This window comes from Mchenga conophoros, linkage group LG2, assembly GCF_057382185.1.
Source record: "Mchenga conophoros isolate Kocher_MC1m ecotype Shallow Benthic linkage group LG2, M_conophoros_male_GT1.1, whole genome shotgun sequence".
Taxonomy (NCBI): domain Eukaryota; kingdom Metazoa; phylum Chordata; class Actinopteri; order Cichliformes; family Cichlidae; genus Mchenga; species Mchenga conophoros.
The window spans coordinates 23,532,267-23,551,514 of NC_140527.1; the positions used below are offsets into that span (position 1 = coordinate 23,532,267).

At 43.3% G+C, this 19,248-nt stretch overlaps 3 protein-coding genes across 3 annotated transcripts in view; 2 read left to right on the forward strand and 1 right to left on the reverse strand.

Moving 5' to 3' along the window:
- The first annotated feature begins 6,285 nt into the window (after positions 1–6,285).
- LOC146581979 (type-2 angiotensin II receptor-like) lies at positions 6,286–9,889 on the forward strand. Its single transcript, XM_085289120.1, has 2 exons — positions 6,286–6,523; positions 7,019–9,889. The coding sequence occupies exon 2, from the start codon at positions 7,082–7,084 to the stop codon at positions 8,417–8,419; it is 1,338 nt and encodes a 445-aa protein (XP_085145246.1). The 5' UTR covers positions 6,286–6,523; positions 7,019–7,081; the 3' UTR covers positions 8,420–9,889.
- A 2,728-nt stretch (positions 9,890–12,617) lies between these two features.
- Positions 12,618–15,877, forward strand: LOC146581980 (SH2 domain-containing protein 1A-like). The gene is made up of 3 exons (XM_085289144.1): positions 12,618–13,119; positions 13,413–13,476; positions 15,174–15,877. Exons 1-3 carry the CDS (start codon positions 12,983–12,985, stop codon positions 15,435–15,437), a joined length of 465 nt encoding a protein of 154 aa, XP_085145270.1. The 5' UTR covers positions 12,618–12,982; the 3' UTR covers positions 15,438–15,877.
- Positions 15,878–16,931: 1,054 nt separating this feature from the next.
- The window catches only part of tenm1 (teneurin transmembrane protein 1), a 204,297-nt gene continuing 201,980 nt past the window's right edge, over positions 16,932–19,248 (reverse strand). Inside the window, exon 38 of the mRNA XM_085289132.1 lies at positions 16,932–18,537. Within this exon, the coding sequence (XP_085145258.1) occupies positions 17,782–18,537 (756 nt within the window). The 3' untranslated portion in view covers positions 16,932–17,781. The remainder of the gene's footprint in view (positions 18,538–19,248) is intronic.

A 19,248-nucleotide genomic window follows, 5' to 3' on the forward strand; every position in this document is an offset into this window, starting at 1 on the left:
AAAACTGTCATCACACCTTCACATTTTCCACATGTGTAAATATCACGCAAGTTATTTGGGTTCCTGATAACAATCAGCACGTTGACATGCATGAAATGTACTGCAATTCTTTCACACCCACTAAGAAGAGATAATGAGCCCTGACTTTTCCTCCAGAACCACATTTACATTTTTAATGTTTTGGTGTTTACGTGTCCTATGATTTACAGTAACAGACCTGTGTGGCTCCTTACAGCCACATGTCAGCCATTGAATCAAATCAAGTTGTAACAAGTCAGACACTGGGTCATATAATCTAAAAGCTCATCTCTACTGATCGATGCTTTACAGAAACCAAAAGTTTCAATGGTGTTTTCAAAGTTGCAATAAAATCATAATGTAAGCACAGCACCCGAGCAATTATTATTCATGGGAATGATTATGCCGAGCAGTTTGAACAGCAAGCGTCCATTAATGCCTTGTGTTCTCTGAAAAGTGATTTTTGTTTGTGTGCTTGCGTGTGTGTGTTTAGCTCGAGAATATTAACAGCCGAGCAGGAGCCAGCAGCCAATCAGGTGCGAAATCACAAATGAATAAATAGGCTCCTGGCTAGCAGCTGTGCAGACTGCAGGCTGACCCCCCCGCGCTCCGATCACGATGCTTTGTGTGCTCTCCCTGTGTGGCTGACACCTTTGTTTTCACCATTAACTGTTTTATATGCACTTTAGTGTTTTTATTGTTCGGGCACTGAAGCATCCTGAGGTACTGTATGTTTTTAATTATTGATTTATTTGGTCTGCCATAGGCTTTACTGTAATTAGAAAAAGCTGCAAAGAGCTGGATAACTAAGGCTACCACTGCAAAGTCATAAGATCTCTCTTTTTTTCATGTTATTATTCTACTTTTGGATATTTCAGTTGTCATTTACATTTATTGCTATTATCGATCATTTAAGCCCTGATTTAGCACATTTAGGTTCAACCCTGTCTCTTCGTTTCCAGTCCTGCAAACAGTTGTTTCCTCTGGTCTTGGTATTGTTGGAGATGATATTGGTATTGTTGGTGCACATTTTTATGTTTAATCTTATGTTACATTTACTCCCAGGCAGAATACTCCCAGTTCTCCATTAGTGGATGGTTTTGCTTGTCCGGCTGAGATACAGCTTTTTTGTTCCCCCCTTTCCTTTCCTCCCTTTGTTAGAAATCCAGTAACTGCAGTTACAGCAGATAAGCCACACCGGCTGTTGTAGGCTGCTTTAAATCACCTGTGTCACGTTTACACACACATACACAAAAAAAACAGCATTCCCGGTGCCTTAGAGGAACTGGAGCTGGACCCCCGGACCTCATAAACTCTGCACGAGTCTGTCCAGAGTCACGACCCTTGGGATCCTCTCTGCCTGTGTGTATGTAGTGCAAGTCACAAGATGTCCGTACTTGCACGTTTTTCTTTCTGGAATATATGGAGAAGGGCGCACATACGGGAACCTGGCTTCGTGTGGCATCAAAGCAACAGCTTGTGCTGCTGCTTTGAGTCACGGGAGCCAGAGACTTACTGACTGGAGGGAGTCTGTATTTTTTTTTTTTAAATATATAAATAAAATAAGTCTGACAGTTCCTCCAGGAACAACTAGCGACCAGCAGCATCAATAATAATAAAAAACCCATATGGAACATATTGATTCAGTTCAAAATAGAAGTGACCAGAAAGAGTTGGGAATCGTGTAAATCAGAGAAATCCTTTCTTCTCACAGCTTGTTAGGGAAGGATGGACATCTTGTTGCCATAAGCTGTGCCCCCCAGCGCGCACACACACACACACACACACACACACACACACACACACACACACACACACAGAGACAGATGTGACTAAGTATAGCTTCATCTGGCTTCCCTCAAGGGTCCCCTTCACATATAGGGTCCCCTTTCCTCACAGCATCCCACACGAACAGCGGCTACAGCCATGTTTTGAGAATTAATAAGAAGACTGGACTCTGGCATGTAGGCCAGAGTGCGCTCAGATCTGATTTTTTGACCAGCAGAGAGGAAATGGGGGGGGGGACTGCAACCCTGACCTCTCACCTTTCACCCCCATGAGCTGGATTTTCCACAGAGGACTTTATGGGGGTTATGGTTTGTGGTGGTTATCTTCTCAGGGTCTGTTCAGCAAGGGACACCTCCCCACCGCCTCCACCACCAGCAAATAAACACATATCACATTTATCAGCAAAAAACCATAAACACAAGAGTAATGGAAGCTGTGCATGTTTACTGAAGCACAACTTCCTCTTCTGATTATGCAAGCCAGCATGTGTTCGCAGTACATGTTTTTCCTGCAAGTGTGGGATTAAATCAGATGGTAGCAATTTAGCCCGCTGAAGAGCAACAAACTGGTTTTAGCAGAGTTTGGCACGTTTTTCAGGCTGCTGATATCAGCTGTAGTTTTTTTTTTTTCCATTTTCTTTACAGCTGTTAATAGCATTTTATTTAATGAGCGCCAAGGAAACAGAAAGCAGAAAAAACCTGGCAAACTACGCCAGTGGAATAATAATGATGATGATAATAATAATAATGAATTAAATGTCGTGCTTTTAATCCAGGATAAAATGAACTGTGAAAGAAAATAATTAGCTGGGAGAGTGATGTCCAGCAGTAGTTTGCGAGGTGAGCCGAGGTTTGATGCCCTCTGCTCCGTTGCTCTCCTTATCTGGTGCCTGACTGTGCAGACACACACAGCCTCCCGCTCTCCCATACATGCTCGGTCTCACTCAGCCCGAGTGAATGCATGATTTGGGGATTTTTGAGCGTGCAGCAGACGCTGCCTCGTTTTAACGTGCAATCACCGCCTTGAAGAGTGAATTCACCGTGAGCCGCTTTAATTGATTGTCTGCAGATAGGATGTTGTGTGATTGCCTTTCCAATTGTTGACAAAGGTCAAAGAAAACATTCTGTGTGTGTGTGTGTGTGTGTGTGTGTGATTGAGCAAGACAATTATTTTGATTTTTGAACATTTTTCAGCGGTGTAGCGGTCAGGGGTGTAGCACAGAACTAATCAGTGTCTGTGAGCCACCATCACTTCTTGAGCCATATTTCTCACATATCTTCTGGTTTTTAAATATTTTTTGGCAATTAATTGAGCCGACAACCGCACACAACTATCTACAAAGGTCATTGTTTATTGTTTGAAATCTCATATTTAAACTCATTTCCCTCATTTCCTGCAGTCTGCTTGGAGTATAAAGCTTAAGACTATTTTCCTCATTTTTATTTTAATATTTATGATTCCAGTGACATAAAAAAGCTCCACTGTCAGTTTTGTAGCACTTGTCGAGCACCCTCTGTCCTTCCTGTTACCTTCAGGGCGACCTTCCTTTTCCTCTCGCTTCACTTCCATCATCCTCCATCTCGTCGTCTTGCTCACAATCCGCCGCACAGGCCTTCCACCAGAATTAAAATTGAAATTCCTCTTAACCTACTTACAGCCTCACAGTGTTTTCAATCTGTTTAGCGCTAAAGCACAACAGAGATCAAACCAGGTCCGTCATAATAACTGTACAAAATGCAATTATCTTGATAACTGTGAAGGTTCAAATAACTTTTTAAGCTTATTTGTGTTTATAAAGCTGCAACAGTATAATCACACTGGCCGCGGAGGCCTAATAGCAGAACGTTAAAATGCACCAGACTAAATTAGCTTGGTTAGATTAGAATGGTTGTCTCTGTCTATGTGTTAGCCCTGCGACAGACTGGCGACCTGTTCAGGGTGAACCCCGCCTCTCGCCCTAAGACAGCTGGGATAGCGGGGCGCTGGCGACCCTGAAAAGGATACGTGGAAGTGAATGGATGGATGGACGTGCGATGACATGGCTTACTGTAAAACAGCTGTTTTCTGTTGCTTTGATGTTAAGAGAAATTAATTATACTTGCAGTAAATTTAAGTAGTGTGAAAATACTTGTAAATACTGTGTAATCCTGGTAATTTAGTGGTGAAAGAAACAATATTTTTCCATCTTATATAATCACCTGCACTGATAGCTAAGCTATTTATTTTTCAGGATATAGTTATATTGTTACTTCATTAGAGTTATTGGATATCATATTTTGCATTATCCTACTGTATATTACTGTGTACTAATATTTTTATTGTATATATTGTATATCTTATTCCTCTGTTGCTCTGTCTCTGTGTACGACAAAAGAATTTCCCTCGGGATAAATAAAGTTCTTCTTATCTTAGGTATGCTGTACTTCTGGGCCTAGACACCCATTTTACTGTAAGTAATTTTAAGTATAGCATGCCCATCAGTGTAATAAATGTTAAATAATGATGTGAAAAAATAAAGATGGTTAAGTCACTCCGTACTACAGCCTGCACAACAAAAGCACAGCACACAGTGCAAGATTGTTTTTCCCCTAAATTACCAGGAAGTTAATCAGTACTAACTGTATAGTAGTGACTTTGTTTCCTCTATAAGCCAGACTTGTCACCTTAGTCTAGTGTGTTTATATGTAAATGACTTTGTAATTATAACTAAAATAATTGAAATTCCATGTAATTACAGGGGAATTATGTCCTGAGTCTGGAGCCATATTATATAGCCATATTTAAGCTTACATTAAAGTGCAATTGCATCCTCCCCCTTTAACACCACCCTTCTTTGCCTGTCACAAATATTAGGTTTGAAAAGCAGGTGGGTGGGGTTCCTGTGCCCACAGCCACAGCTATGGTTTGAGACGACCACATTAAGGATATTGGCTGTCACTGTTTAGTAAGAGCACCTATCAATGAAACTCTGCATACATATGGCAAAGAGTTTCTGTGTAGTTGTTTTAGCTAAAACTAAGTCTAGTAGAGTAAAAAGAACAATATCTTCTGATGAGACGTAAGGAGAGGTTCATCACTCTGTTATGGTGGAACTGGTGAGGCACAGACATAGCTCTGCTTTCTCTGTCATCTGGTATTTCTGTTGGCCAGCGTGAAAGCATAAATTTCTGTTTTTAGTTGTTGCATGTCATGACTAAGGCTTGGCTTCTGTCGATCTCTGTGTGTGTGTGTTTGCATTCCTGTCTCTGAGAGGACTGTTGATTTAAAGCTTTAGTGACCTTTAGGACAGGATGCCTTAAAGGGTCGTATGTCATGTAAAACGTGGTTTTTAAGGTTCATCTAATGGAGCTGAGGAATGTGTTATTATCTGCGAGGGTCCTCATGAAAATATGACATGTCTGAGTATGAGAACAACTGTGCATACCCAGCATGCCAGTACATGACAAAGTTTCCGTTCTGGAGAAGCAAAAGCTATCGCATTTTAATAATTTTGCGCTTTGCAGCACGTTCCCAGTTCATATCCTGCAAGCACGCCACGGCGAACCTCCTCATTTTGCGGCCTTCAAAATCTTCTGCTTTCTGTCTTGCCTTCATCCTTCATCTTCGCTGTCAGCTTTCCCGCAGCCATTAGAAAACATCACGTCCTGATAGATGCTCAATGGAGCAGAGTGCGCGCACATGTAAACAGATCCAAGTGCGCTGGCGTCGATGAACGCACGCCGGGCTGAGTGCACCCGCATCTACACGTAGTGCAGCATAGGTGCAAACGTGCTGATCAAAGGAGCTGTGATGTAATCAGTGTCGGAGCTTTGCACGCATCCCTCATTAACTTTCACCAGAGGCCTTAATAAAAAACCACTGGAGGGAATCTCCGCTTTCTCTCCTTCCCTTCCCTTGTCTTTCTCTCCCTTCTGCCTTCGCATCTTCTTCTTCACTCCCCGCAGTTCCTGCTGATCTTCCTCCACATCCATCTTCTCTCCCCCCTCCCTTTTTTCTCTCTGGCCCAGGAGCTGGTTTGACTTCCGCTCAAATGGAGTAAATATTTCCCATGGCTTATCTGACCGCCAGCAGGACCAATATGACACAAAGTGCGAGGCTCTGCTAATTAACAGAGCCTCTCTTTCTGGGGTCAGAGGCCCCGTCGGGGGCAGTTAGAGCTGTAAGTTTGAAATACAGAACACACCAGCGTCCCATTTATTACGGTCAGGTATGACACGCTGCCTTGTGGCTGCAGTCACTGGAGACAAAGTTTTACTACAACATACATCTTGATTTGATTTTGTTAGTTTCTGGTGGAAGTTCCTGGAGGGAGGGCGGGGAGGGATAAAGAAAGGATACAGGGAAAAAAAGAAACAGAGCAAGTTTATGTCTTTCTGTTCTTCTCCTTCTGTGCAGGCTGGCTTATGTCCAGTTACAGTCCATCCCCTTGGTAGTGATGAAGGTGTGTGACGTACAGCAACTTCCCTGTTGTGCAATCGTCAAGAGACTCCCGGGGCCTATAAGACCCCCAACGTCATCTGGTTTCTCAGAGTCTGGAGGTTGTTTGCTCCACACACACACAGGCGGTCCAACTCATGAGCATGATACAGTCCGGGGTCTTCAGCTGTGCAGATTTCTTTTAAAGGGGTCGAGGAGAAATTGTCAAGACATGGATTTTAGCCAAAAGAAGCTTTGAAAAAGAGCTAGACTGTTTGGACTGGACGCTCAATTACATCAGGTAAAGAAATCATAAATGGCTTTACTAGTCTAAGAGCGAGAGTTTTCTGTCTGTTTTCTATCACAACTTCAACCGTCAGAATCATTTTTTATTGGAATCAGCGTAGTCGATGATATCATTTTCCATGTACGAATGATGGCTTGCTTTGAATTTGATTTATTTATGCAGTTAGTAGTGCTTTCACTTGTACACTGTTGCAAGATTAGTTTTTAGTCTTTTTAACACTTTTAAAACTTTTTCAAATTAATTCACGATTGTTTCAAAAATGTAATCTTTAATTGGAGAAAGATTTTTTTTACAGTATTCCAATAAAACTGGATTACAGCCACTGGATTACAGTGTATCAAGTATGGCGTAATGTATTTTTGCTTTGATTAGATATCAAGTAAGACACCTAATAAAGGCTCGCACCAAATAAAGATGCCCGTGTAGAGAAACTTTGTCCATAAAAGGCAGCTGAATTTTAAATGCGCTCTTGTTTTGCATTATTTCCAGCTGACCTTGGAAAACTCAAAGGAGGGAAGTTAAACTGTGTGAGGCAACGGTACATCCAGTTCCATGATGGCAATCCCAAATGACCTCTCCCTTTTCAACTCCACCTCTTCCCTCTATTCGACGACGGAGCTTTTTGTGAACACCTCCCCGACTCCCTCTGCTCCCCTCTGCTCGGACTGGCCTCCTGTGCCCATGACCACAGTCATCCCCACCGTCTACAGTGTGATCTGTGTGCTGGGAACCATAGCCAACACCTTGGCAGTGTGCGTCCTGGCACATGGTAGTGCCTCAAGGAGAACAGTAGCTAACACCTTCATGCTGAACCTCTGCGTGTCCGACCTGCTGTTCCTGTTGTCGCTCCCGCTGTGGGCCGTCTACTACTCCCAGGGCTACAACTGGCCCTTCGGTCGAGTAGCCTGCAAAATCTGCGGCGCTCTCCACAACCTCAACCTCTACGCGTCTATCTTCTTTATCACATGCATGAGCATAGACCGCTACCTGGCCATTGTGCATCCACTCCGTTCCCAAAGTGCACGAGACGCCAAGCGCGCCCGGTTCATCTGCATCCTTGTGTGGGTTCTGGCATGTGCTTGCTCAGGCCCTACCTTAGCTCTGAGGGAGACCTACTACCTGGATGTGCTTGGTGTGGAGGCCTGTGCAATTTTATATCCTGATCATACCTGGTATCGGACCCTGGTCTGGATAAAGATTGTTCTGGCCTTTCTTCTACCACTCCTTGTCATCTCTTGTTGCTATTGTGCTATTGGTAGACATTTGTTGGTTGATACGGGGTTGGTAAGAATGCAGAATCTGTCTCACCCACACAGCATGTCATCCTTTAAATCACTACAGTCCCACGAGGGCTATAGTAAACCGGAGAGACCCCCCACCCCTTCTGTGAATCCCAGGTTAAGTGGGGCCAGACCCCTGGAGGGTAGGGGGCTTGAAAGGGTATTGTGGACAGTAGCTGCAGTGGTTCTGGCATTTTTCCTCTGCTGGTTCCCCTTCCACTGCGTGACCTTTTTGGATGTGCTCTATAGTGAAGGCTGGTTGGACAGCTGCTGGGTAAGCTGGAGCATCCAAAACCTCACCCCTCTCACACTCTGCCTGGGTTTCTCCAACTCGGCCATCAACCCTGTGCTCTACTGCTTCATTGGGAACCATTTCCGTGGCCGTCTAGGAGGCTTATGCAAGGGCCTGTGTGCTTGTTTAAAGGCCCGAGGGGAAGAACACAGCCAGAAGAGGGGCTCCTTCAGCACCAGGCTGAGCTCCTTCTCTCGAAAACTCAGTGACCTCAAAGACTTGGCGATTGTGGAGCCCTCTGGCTCTGCGTACCTGCCCCAATTCCCAGCCCTGACTCCAGCAAGGAGACTTTCTCATCCCCTCAGTGATAACTGCTGAACACCAATGAGCGTGGCTGTGTGAGACAGAGCTGTTACTAAAACTAAGTCAAATTCTAGCAGAGGTCATTTCTGCTTTACAAAAAATAACTGTAGATAAAACATTTTTTCCACACTTGATTTGGACAGTCATCAAGCATCTCTTGTGAGTCACTCACATGATGTCATTTCTGGCTGCAGCGGGAATCATTTTGGAAAAACAACATTGTCAAAACTTAATGTACAGTGCCTGATAAGAGCCAAACAGCTGACAGACACAGTTTATGCCTAGCAACTGAACAGAGTGGCACAATTAGCAGCTAATGAAGAAGATATTCCCCCTGGAGTTGCTAGAAACTACAAACAAAGCTAAAACATAACAAATACTGCATGTGAATTCACCATCTGGATATAAACACAAATCTAAACAAATGATCATATCTCTGTCCATAGTTGCTGTATATAAAGATGATTTATTCACAGCTTGTTTTATAGCCTCGCAGAATAAAAAAAAATCTGTTAGCTATAAGCAGTGCAAGCTACATCTATGCTAATTTAAGACTTTTAAGCATTGCTTTAGTTTTTATGTTCCTCTAGCCCAAATTACTATGAAATATAAGAAACTACATTGTGTTGCTGTGTTTCTATGTTGGGTAATCAGACCACATTATTTAAAAGTCTAGTTGATAATTTAGCGTTAGCCTATGCTAGCTCTAGACATCTCACTAGCTAGCATTAATTTAATAGTATGCTTTTTAAGTGTGGTTTGTTCTTATACAAATGTTATATCCTATATTTTTCTAAAAGGAAATATCTCATTGTATAATAATATTTTATATTAAATTGTTTTTTGTTTTTTGTAAAGGAAAACAAGCTAAAAACAAATACATTAATTTCACAAAAGGATCTACTTTTCCTCTTTTGGGGGGACCAAAGTATCATGTGTACTTGACATTTATCTGTATGTATTGGGAAAAGAAATAAAGCAAAAACCACTTTCCATATGCCACTTCCTTTGCTTGATACAGTTCTCCAAAATGACTATGCCTTCCGTTTTGTGAAACCCGATCAATTTACTAGAGATTTCAAATGTTCCTTTTCCCCCGTCTTACCCTCTAACAGCTGTGACTCCGAGCTTTCCCCACCTGGGAATATGAGAGCTGAGATTACTGTCAGCCTGGCAGATGGACATCCAGTCTCCCCTTCCAGAAAACCTCACACAAATTCCACACATATCAAGGCCAGATATCATAATCTCATACTAATATCCTTATGATGCATTCCAGTCCAGCCGCTTGTGTTGGTTGAGGGAGCCTGCAGCTGATCAATGATATATCTCTGCCTGCTATTTGTGTCCAATATAGATTTGCTGCATTCTGCATTGACCCTGGGCTGTCTCTCTGTGAGCTGAGAGCCAATACAACATGGAGTAATTTTGTTCCGGACTGGTGGTTGCAAGGAATTTTTACAAGCAGGAAAGCTAAATTAATAATCACTGAAAGGCTTTATTATGAATAAATGGTAAATTCTTCTTTTCTATCTTGAATGGTTTTTTTTTTTTTGGGGGGGGGGGGGGGCTGCTAATAAATAAAGTGAGGAAAACTTCTTCAGTCTACTTGAAATACATGAATATTTCCTGCTTTTTGCCACTGGGTGGCGCTAAAATGCTGCAGAATCATTGAAAGAGATGCCATTGGCTGCTAACCCAGTCAAAGGCCCAAAGTCCCACTGCTCATGATCTTTCTGAGCCGAGGGAAAAATGGCTCTGACACAGACTGATGACTCATGTAGGCTACACTTCTGAATGTATAAAAACAGACACCCGCGACAAAAGCCGCATTAAAAAGAGCCACCCACTTGGAGAATACGCTGAATGCCAGAGTCACATGGGTAACCTTTCTGAAGGGTTTTTTCTTGCAGAAGCTTTTTGGTGATGTGAAGGACACCATGCGGTCAAGAACAGCATTCAGTCCTGCAAATAAAAAGGCCTACATCTGAACATGACAGATGAGCTCAGAGTACCAGACGCCGTGCTATCAGCAAATTGACGTTTCCTGTGGTAATGTCACCGCAGTAAACATTGAATATTTTAATCACCAGACTCTTAATTTGACACGACAGAACTTTCCTACTGATGGGACAGATTGCTGGATGAGTTTGTTGTACGCGCAGCTTCATTAGCTGATTCCTCGCTCTTCTACAGAGCAGGTGGGAGTGTCTTTGAACACACGTTTAAGCAGAAGACAGACTAAGAGATATGTGGCTGAGGAGATGTGTGGACATGTGATGAGAAAATGCATGCTGAGAAATACCGAGAAGCACATTGCTTCGGGTTTTTTTTCTCCCTTCCTTTATCTGCTTTAAAATGTCTTCCTCTGACATATCAGTTTAATTCAGCTGAGCACCCAAGTGCAAATTAGACTTTTCTTTCTTTTCTTGTCTCCTCTTTATGTGTTCCATTACAAGTTAAAGTAGAGAAATAATAAGAATTGCTGAGATTTTTTTTTGCCACGCATCAAAGGGAGGCAGGCCAGTGGTGGGAAAATAGGACGAATCTGCCCCTTTATTAAAACTGTCAACGCCGAAATGAGCTGAGGTTTTAACACATCATGTCACATAAACTTGTACGTGGAAGGCTTTTTGGAAAAAAACGTCACAGCGAATCTAATCTTGAAATGTTGTCATTTGAATCTTGAGCAAGTTGAGGTGGCAGTTAAAAAGAAATATTCTGAGGAGGTTACAGCTCCTGGTCTCAGGAAACTTGGATATGCATTTAAAAACATTTATAAAACAAACTAGTGAAAATAAGTGAGAATAGCTGCAGTTCACTGCTGTGAGCTGTATGTAGTTATTATTTTGAACTACTTTATAGTTCCACTTTTTGCAGTAATATAGTCACTGGCCTCTTTATCAGGTATCCTTTGTTAGTACCACGTTGGACCACTTTTTCCTTTAAAACTGCCTTAATTCAACGAGGTGCTGGAAACATTTCTCAGAGATTTTGGTCCATATTGGCTTGACATCACACAGTTACTGGAGATTTGTTGGTGGACCGCTGTGATGCAGATCTGAGCTCACTGTCATAATCAAGAAACCTTTAATTTTTGTGAGATGTTATCCTGCTTGGGTGCACTGTGGTCACAAACAGATGGACATGGTCAGCAACAACACTGAAGTCGGCTGAGGTGTTGAAATGATGCTCAGGTGGTACTGAGGGGGCCAAAGTGTGCCAAAGAAAATACTTCCCACACCATTACACCACCAGCAGCCTAAACCACTGATACAAGGCAGGATGGAGTCTTTGCGTCATGTAGTTTATGCCAAATTCTTACCCTACTGTCTGAATGCTGCAGCAGAAATAGAGACTCATCAGATAAGGTAATGGAAGCTGTGGTCTTATGCTGTGGTAGCCCATCTTAGATCAGCAGAAACGCTCAGATCAGCCTCTGACACCAACAATCACCCCACATGCAAAGTCATTTAAATCAACTTTCTTTCCCATTTTGAAGTGTTTAAATTTTAGAGGTTGTCTTGACATATTCTTCATGCTTAAAATCCCTAAATGAGCAGGTGTACTTAATAAAGTGGCTGGTGAGTGTATACACAATGTAACTAGGCATCAGTTATGTTGACAAATTTATCTGACATTCCAACAAATTTCACAATTACACTAAAAACAGCAAAGATTTGAGAAATTAAAATAGTTGTTGCCATTTTTAATAAATCGTCTAAATGTGTAAAAACAAGCTTGAAACTTTTAAAAGAACAGCTGTGCTATTTTCATTTGTTAAATCAATTTTGTTGCGTATTATTGATTTCATTTATTATTTTTCAAACTGTTTTTAAAAACTTAATTAGGAATTTTAAATCATTCTGATATATTCTACATGTTTTTTTTTTAACAAGCATGTATAATTAAGGATCTGAGCACAACTTCCATGACTGCCTACATATTGTGCCACACAATTCATAGAAGTTGTTTCAGAGCCATAGAGTCTGAGCAAACTTCTGCTGACAAGAAACCAAATTGAGACTGGAAACAGTGCGCGTTAGTGCATCATCACAGCATACGTTTTTCCTATGTGAAAAAGGGCGAGATTGCTTCACTTTATCCCTCTGTTGTGCTTTCTTCTGTTGTGGAAATGTTCTGTTAGAATCTTTTATGTTATTTCCTGTCAAAAAAGAAAGAAAAAATAGAATCATTTCCTGAGAGATAGACAAACCCACACTTTACTTGTGCGTGTGTGTGCGTGCTCACATGTGTGCGTGGTATAAAGAAAGAGGAAGACTGTAAGAGCCAACCCAGAAAGGTTAGAGGTTAGTGAGAGAGCTGCTATCACTGTAGGTAAACAAGTGTGGAGAAATCAGAGAGCTCGTACGCCAAAGCTCAGGCTCCCTGAGCAGATATTTGAACCGGTGAGAAGCGGGGATCGAAGGAGAGGCTAGACAGCTTGCCTTACCTGTGCTCCCAGTCCAGAGCATATGCAGCAAAGGCAAGAAAAAGCTTTCCAGGGGAAAAAAGGTAAAGTGGGGAAAGAGACACTTTGGGAGCAGAAGAAAAAGAGCATCTGGGGGAATAACTGTGATGGAAAACCTGCCCGTCTATCACGGACCCATCGGCAAGGACGAGGGAGAAAGGCGGCTGGGCCAGGACGGCCGAGACGGGTGCTACCTAGTCCGCAACAGTGACACCGTGGAGGGTGTCTACTGCCTGTGTGTGCTGTGAGTACAATCAAAGAAAAAAAGTGCAACATCTGCTTTTGTTCTACTTCTCTAGGCTGAGACCTCATAATCACATCAACACATACAAAATCCTATTTTGTGCAGTTATAGAGATTATCGATCCCCTCAGGTTTAGAGAGAAATGCAAGCGCAAAGGCAATACGGCAACCGGCTGAGTAATAAGTAACTGTGGTCTCTTAATAAGCATCAAATAAAGATTCCCAAAAGGAGAAGTGATAGTGACAGTAAGAAGAAACACTGAAATACAAACCCATGTTTCTGTTTGTATGCAGATGCCAAGGCTACGTCTACACATATAGAATCCACAGAGATGATGCAGGCTCATGGGCAGCAGAGGTAAGACATTTTACTATTAAGATTTCTGTTTTCATCCTGCGACTCGCTCTTTAGTCTGTGCTGTGCCTCTTTTCACTCCATCCCCTCCCCAGAAAAGTTCGCAGAAGCAGCTGCACACATCTGCCTCGCTTATTGGTTTAGAAGTAGTTTTGGTGCTGGTTGTAATTCAACAAGCTGCGGAGGCACAAACATGTGTTTCGTTTTTTTGAGGAGTGACAGCACTGAGAAATGGGTACGCTTCTGCTTTAGCAATAACACCCAGTGAAATCCATCTCCCACCAACCCCCACCTCAAATTTTGAAGATGCCACAGCATCAGCATATACTCCAGAGACAGGGGGGGGGGGATATTGCATTTGACAGCATTTCTGATGGGATGTGTAATTGAGCGCCGAGGGGTGGCGAACACCCCGGGATTGGGAATGTATAGAGACATCTGAAGGCCGCGTCTATCTCCGACTGAGCGCGACGCTCTCGTAGCGACATTTTAACCTCGCTCATTCTCACTGATGCCGTCAGGCGAGCAGATGGGGATGGATTGAGGGATTGAAGGAGAGCGGTGTGCGTGTGTGTGCATGTTTGGGTTTCGGTGTGGAGGCTTGAATTACAAGAATTTCCCTACAAGCTCGATAACAGTTTCCATTATTCATGCGCAATATCAATCACTCTAATGAAATATTCTCGGGAGCAGAGGTAACACTTGTGGCCGGAGACAGGAAACATCCAAAGTGCTGTGCTGGGCGGGAGAGCTCCCCACATTTGATTAAATGATATGTTTTTTTCTTAAAAAAAAAAAACATATCGAAAGAAAACCGTTTTCACCGTTGTACTTATTTATTTATTTGCAGTTTGATTGATGGGGCCGAATGAAAACACATAATGTATTTTTTTTAAAGGCCTTACTTGACAAAATTATAGCGCTGTAGTGGTTTAGGAATATTAAACGCTGGAGTGACAGCTGTGGGCAAACAAACAAGTGCAGGGAGGGGGTGGAAAGAATAGAAAAAGAGAAAGATGAGAACGTTTTCAATTAGAAATGATGCAAAACTCCCTGTGAGAGAGAAAAATGACTTTACTAAGCTATCATCATTTCTTTAAAAGATATTTGTGTGTGTTTTCTAAGTTTTATTTCAGTGCTTCTCTGTTACAAATAAGGCTCTTGAGATTACTGGACTGTTAAAGCATCTTGTGGTGCATTAATCCTAAAATAATGCTTTTTATTGACTTAAAAACTATCTAAAATACCCACAGGAGAGGATGTTTTCATAGGTAATTGCATCCCGTATATTCCCAGTGTAGCTTTTAAACTCCTTGAGTATATCATCAGTATGTTTCCCTCCCTTCCACAGCACGTGTTTTTTTTTTGTTTTTTTTACAGCTCTTATATATATTTTATCTCTTCTGCCTCGTCTTATTTATTTATCTGTCCTTTTACTTTGGATTACTGAATCCAGATATGCAAAAAATGTATAATTGACACCATCCCCAGTCCATCCCCGAGACGCACTTGTATTACTGCCTCCACTGGCAGCGTATCTGATGTCTTTTTATAAGGTAAAATCTGCGAGAGCTCATTTCAAGGCGGCTCTGTCCCATCCTCTTCATCTCCCCACTGGGGTTTTGATGTGGAGATGGGGAAATGCTCTGAATTCTCTGCACTTCTACTTCTTCTCTCTCTCTCTCTCTCTCATGTTTCAGACCACTCCTGGTGTCCAGAAACGATATTTCCGGCAAATCAAGAATTTGATAGCAGCTTTCCAGAAGCCTGGACAAGGAATTGCCATGCCTCTGCTTTACCCTGTCACCGCTCAGAGACGGGCGCAGACACACACAGAGGAGCCTTGTAATAGCCCGTCGACGACGGAGAGCAGCCCGAACCCTTACTTCCAGCAGCGGATGCCACATGCTGCACAGGGACAGAAAAACAGGAACAAGAAGGAGGTGCGACAAGCTTTTGGTTAGGGGCGAACCCTAAGCTGCACCACTGACCTCATTTCTAAGCAGAAATACTGCCAGGGCACCATTCCTGCTGTTTGCGTTTTTTGCATAATGTGCATCAAGTAAATGTCATTCCCCCCCCCCTATTTGCTACATTGAGCTCATTTAGGCTCCAGCAGTGACTCAGATCTCAGCCTCCTTCTACTTTTTTTTTTTTGCATATGCAGCACAGAAAGTGCAACCCCCCCTCTCTCCTCCCCTCTTAACTTTCTGGGATGTAAAAGATTCAGCTGCAGAACCATTAATATCCATTACCGCATACATAAGCTGACAACAAATATTGTGCTCTGTTTTCTTAATGCAATAGAGTTGTGTGAGCGGCAAAGAAAATAAATGATATTGGCTGAAATAAACTCTTTTAAATAAGGTCATGCACACACTGCTGTACACACCCGAGCCTGCGTTTGACATAATGCTGAGGGGAAAGGGGGGGGGGGGACGAGAGAAAAAAATTCAATTTGACATATTGGAGTGCTGATTTCCACAGAGAGAATGCTGACTACTGGTGTGTGTGCATGCGTGTGTGTGGGTCCATCATTCACTCGTCTGATTGGCATTACATGATGAAAAAAAAAATGAGAGAGAAAGCGGAGCTGAAAGAGGAGAGCATCCATTCAGCGCAGACAATTCTTCAGTGCAGCGGTCTCCTAGCAACCGGACCCTCCATCTTTTCACCGCGGAGATGAGGTTGGACAGTATCTAACGGAGCATATGGTTTCGAAGGGAAGGTGCATCGCGGCCGATCGGCAGAGTGCTAGTCGGGAATGTATATCACCTGCTCGCAGTCAGAACATATGCATTGTGTGTGTGTGTCTGTCATCCGCAGCCCGGGAGAGGAAACACAAACAATTAATGGTGGGCAGATGGTGGAGCGACGGCGGGAGGCGAGTGTGTGTGTGTGTGGGGGAGGCGATGGGGGAGGCAGACGGACAGGGAGGTGGATTAGCAACATTTAAAGAGAAAAAAAAAGTTCTTTACTTTCTTTTTTAAACTTTTTTTTGTGGGGAGAGGCTTGGAAGTGGTTCACATGTAGTCTGATTGGCATTTCCTAATGAGAGGAGACAAGCTGGAGAGAACAGCTCAGCCAACTCCAGGTCCTGCCCCTTCTGCACTCACCACCCACTCGCTGAGCCTCAGCTGTCACATTTCTTTTTCCCTTTCCTCTGTGCTTTTCTTTTTTTCTTTCCCTCTTTCTCCCCTCCTCCCCTTTCTTCTTCTTCTTCTGCTCCCTCTCCTCTGACAGACGACGCAGGTTTTCTCGTGCATATCTCAGTTCGAGCCATAATGATGGGTGATAATGACAGCACAGATTTGAAAAGTTACAAACTCCCAGAAACAAGAACAAAGAGAGCACAACAAATGTGTGGCGGGGAGGCGCGGAGACGACGTGAACGAGAGCGAGCGGAGGAGAGGGGCAGAAATAATAAGTAACAACGTCTATGAAATCCCAGCCAGCGATTTTGGTAATTCACACATAATAACTTTAATCAGCTTTGTAACCCAATAAAGTCAGATTTTTCAGCGAGAATATTTACTATAGCCATGTATAATTCTTTGCAAAAATGTAACTGTTTTTCTATTGATTAACAATACTGACACTTATGAACAACAGAACTTCCAGTTGAGCACTTCTTTTTTTCAGTGTGAGAAAGCACTGGCTATATACATTCTTGATTTTTAAGTATACACACTCATACAAACTACTGTTGGAGCACACCAGAGGCGGAAAACCACAAGAGCTTTCCTTCTCTAAAGGGGGGAAGTGTCAGAGTCGACAAGGCCTCTCTTACACAATATGTAAACGATAGTATATCCGAGGTAAACCATGTAGGAACTCAAATGGCAAACCGAAGAGCTCTCGATTCGAGTCACGAAGAGGATTATTCACTGGCAAAATCCTAAAAGTCTTCTTCCCTACAGTGCCGTGATGTTGAGCAGAGTCCAGAAAATGATGAACAGTGTTGAAACAGCGAATGGCAGTCGGTCGGTCGGCGAGTCGGTCGGTCGGCGAGTCGGTCGGGTTGATCAGAGATACAAAAAAGCAAAGCCACAGCCAAACCACACTGCTTGTGCCACTGTTAGAAATTGGAGAAACTGGACGATAATAATAAAATACCATCATTTTGTCACAATTAAAGGCATTTGGAAGTTTTTTGTTTTTTTTCCCCACACATTCGCTCTTCTTCTTCTTCTCTGATGTCGTCTTCTTTTTTTTCCCCCCGATACAGTATAGAAACAGTAGAACAAATCAGAGTAGAGTAGAAACAGGCAGTCTTTGGTGGGGTGGGGGGCCGCTCGTGTGTCTCTGTTACCTGCCCCCCACCTCGCTCAGTGTCATAAAGTGGATGTTGGAGGGGCAGTCAGACAGCTCCGGCTGCTGCTCTATAGGCAGGGAGTAGTAGCCGTCGTAACCCTGAACGCGTCCCCCAGACAGCAGCTGCTGCTTCTCAACCTCGCTCCACGCCCTGCTCCCGGCGTCTCCCGCTTCCACCCTCCTTCTCTCCTTCTCCCAAGCTCCCTCCACTGCTCTCTTCCTCGCCTCCTCCCTCACCCGCGCCCTCTCCTCCTCCTCGCTCCCACCGTACCGCACGCACAGGCACAGAGACCCCTGCTGGAGAGTGATGTCGGCAAAACGCCGAGTCCTGCCGTTCACCGTCGCGCTCATTTGAGACACGCTCACGTTCACGCCGCTCTCCAGGACGCGGCCCCCGACTCCCAGCCCCAGGGCGAGGTCTTCCTCGATAGGCCGCGACTGGAGGAAGTGGTGGGTGTCGCAGCCGTGCACGGTGAAGCTCATCCCAGTGAGGTGGATGGCGCCGTTCAAGATGGCCGCGACTCGGCGGCTGTCCTCGCTGGCCACTCCAATGACCTCCGCGCTCACTCGGCCGTGAGAGACTGCAAAGCGGATGCTGGGGCCGAGGATGGAGGGCCGGGAGCCAAAGGGAGGGGGGTGCGCCGGTCGGTGGCAGGTGGAGCCCACGGGCTCAGAGACCAGAGGTAACCTCTCCAGGGAGATGAAACTCCTCAGCTGGCGCCGCAGCTCGCACTGGATTCCCAAAACCAACTAGAGAAAAACAGACGGACTCATTTATTACAGCGTTCTGCATGACGTACAGAAACACACGATCCACACTAGATATTTAGACACGTAGAAAACATGAAGCACTTTGAGAGGCAAACCTCCACCAAGACACATCACTGTCTGGGCAACTTTTAAAAAAATAGCATCATATTTTATTTGCAGTTTGCGTGGCTGCTTTTAAACTGACTTTAGGAAGTTTGGAAATGCAGTAAAAACAAGTGCAAAGTGCTTTTTATTTTATCTGTTGTGTTGAAAACTACTTTAATATACTTCACATACTTTGGAGTATATTTATTATTATTTCTTATTACATTTTATTGTTCAGTAAATTCCTTTTTAATATTTAGTAATGAAAAAAATTTATTTGATCACACATTTATTAAAAAAATAAAATAAAAAATTTAATAAAGGGTTATGGATTGTTGCTGTAATGTACAGGACAAAATTAACACACTATTCTCAAAAAGTATGACATCATGTTCTGGTCAGAGTGAAAACGTATCGTCATTTTACAGAAATTTACAATTTTAAAGAAATGTGCACTGATGTGTCATCACACAGACAACATGTGACAGACGGTGCTATAGGCAGTAGCTTCATACTGGCTAGCTGCCCGAGCACTAGAGTGCCTTTAACACTACTGATAATGTCTATTAGACATCAGCAAAGAAAGTCAGATAAGGCTACTCGGAT

What these genes read in the sequence shown, in the direction of transcription:
- LOC146581980 (XM_085289144.1), top strand. Translation starts at nt 12,983, where the DNA reads ATGGAAAACCTGCCCGTCTATCACGGACCCATCGGCAAGGACGAGGGA. An exon ending in GTCTACTGCCTGTGTGTGCT is followed by an intron (nt 13,120 to 13,412) that starts GTGAGTACAATC and finishes GTTTGTATGCAG; the next exon opens with ATGCCAAGGCTACGTCTACA. An exon ending in CAGGCTCATGGGCAGCAGAG is followed by an intron (nt 13,477 to 15,173) that starts GTAAGACATTTT and finishes CTCATGTTTCAG; the next exon opens with ACCACTCCTGGTGTCCAGAA.
- LOC146581979 (XM_085289120.1), top strand. Translation starts at nt 7,082, where the DNA reads ATGATGGCAATCCCAAATGACCTCTCCCTTTTCAACTCCACCTCTTCC.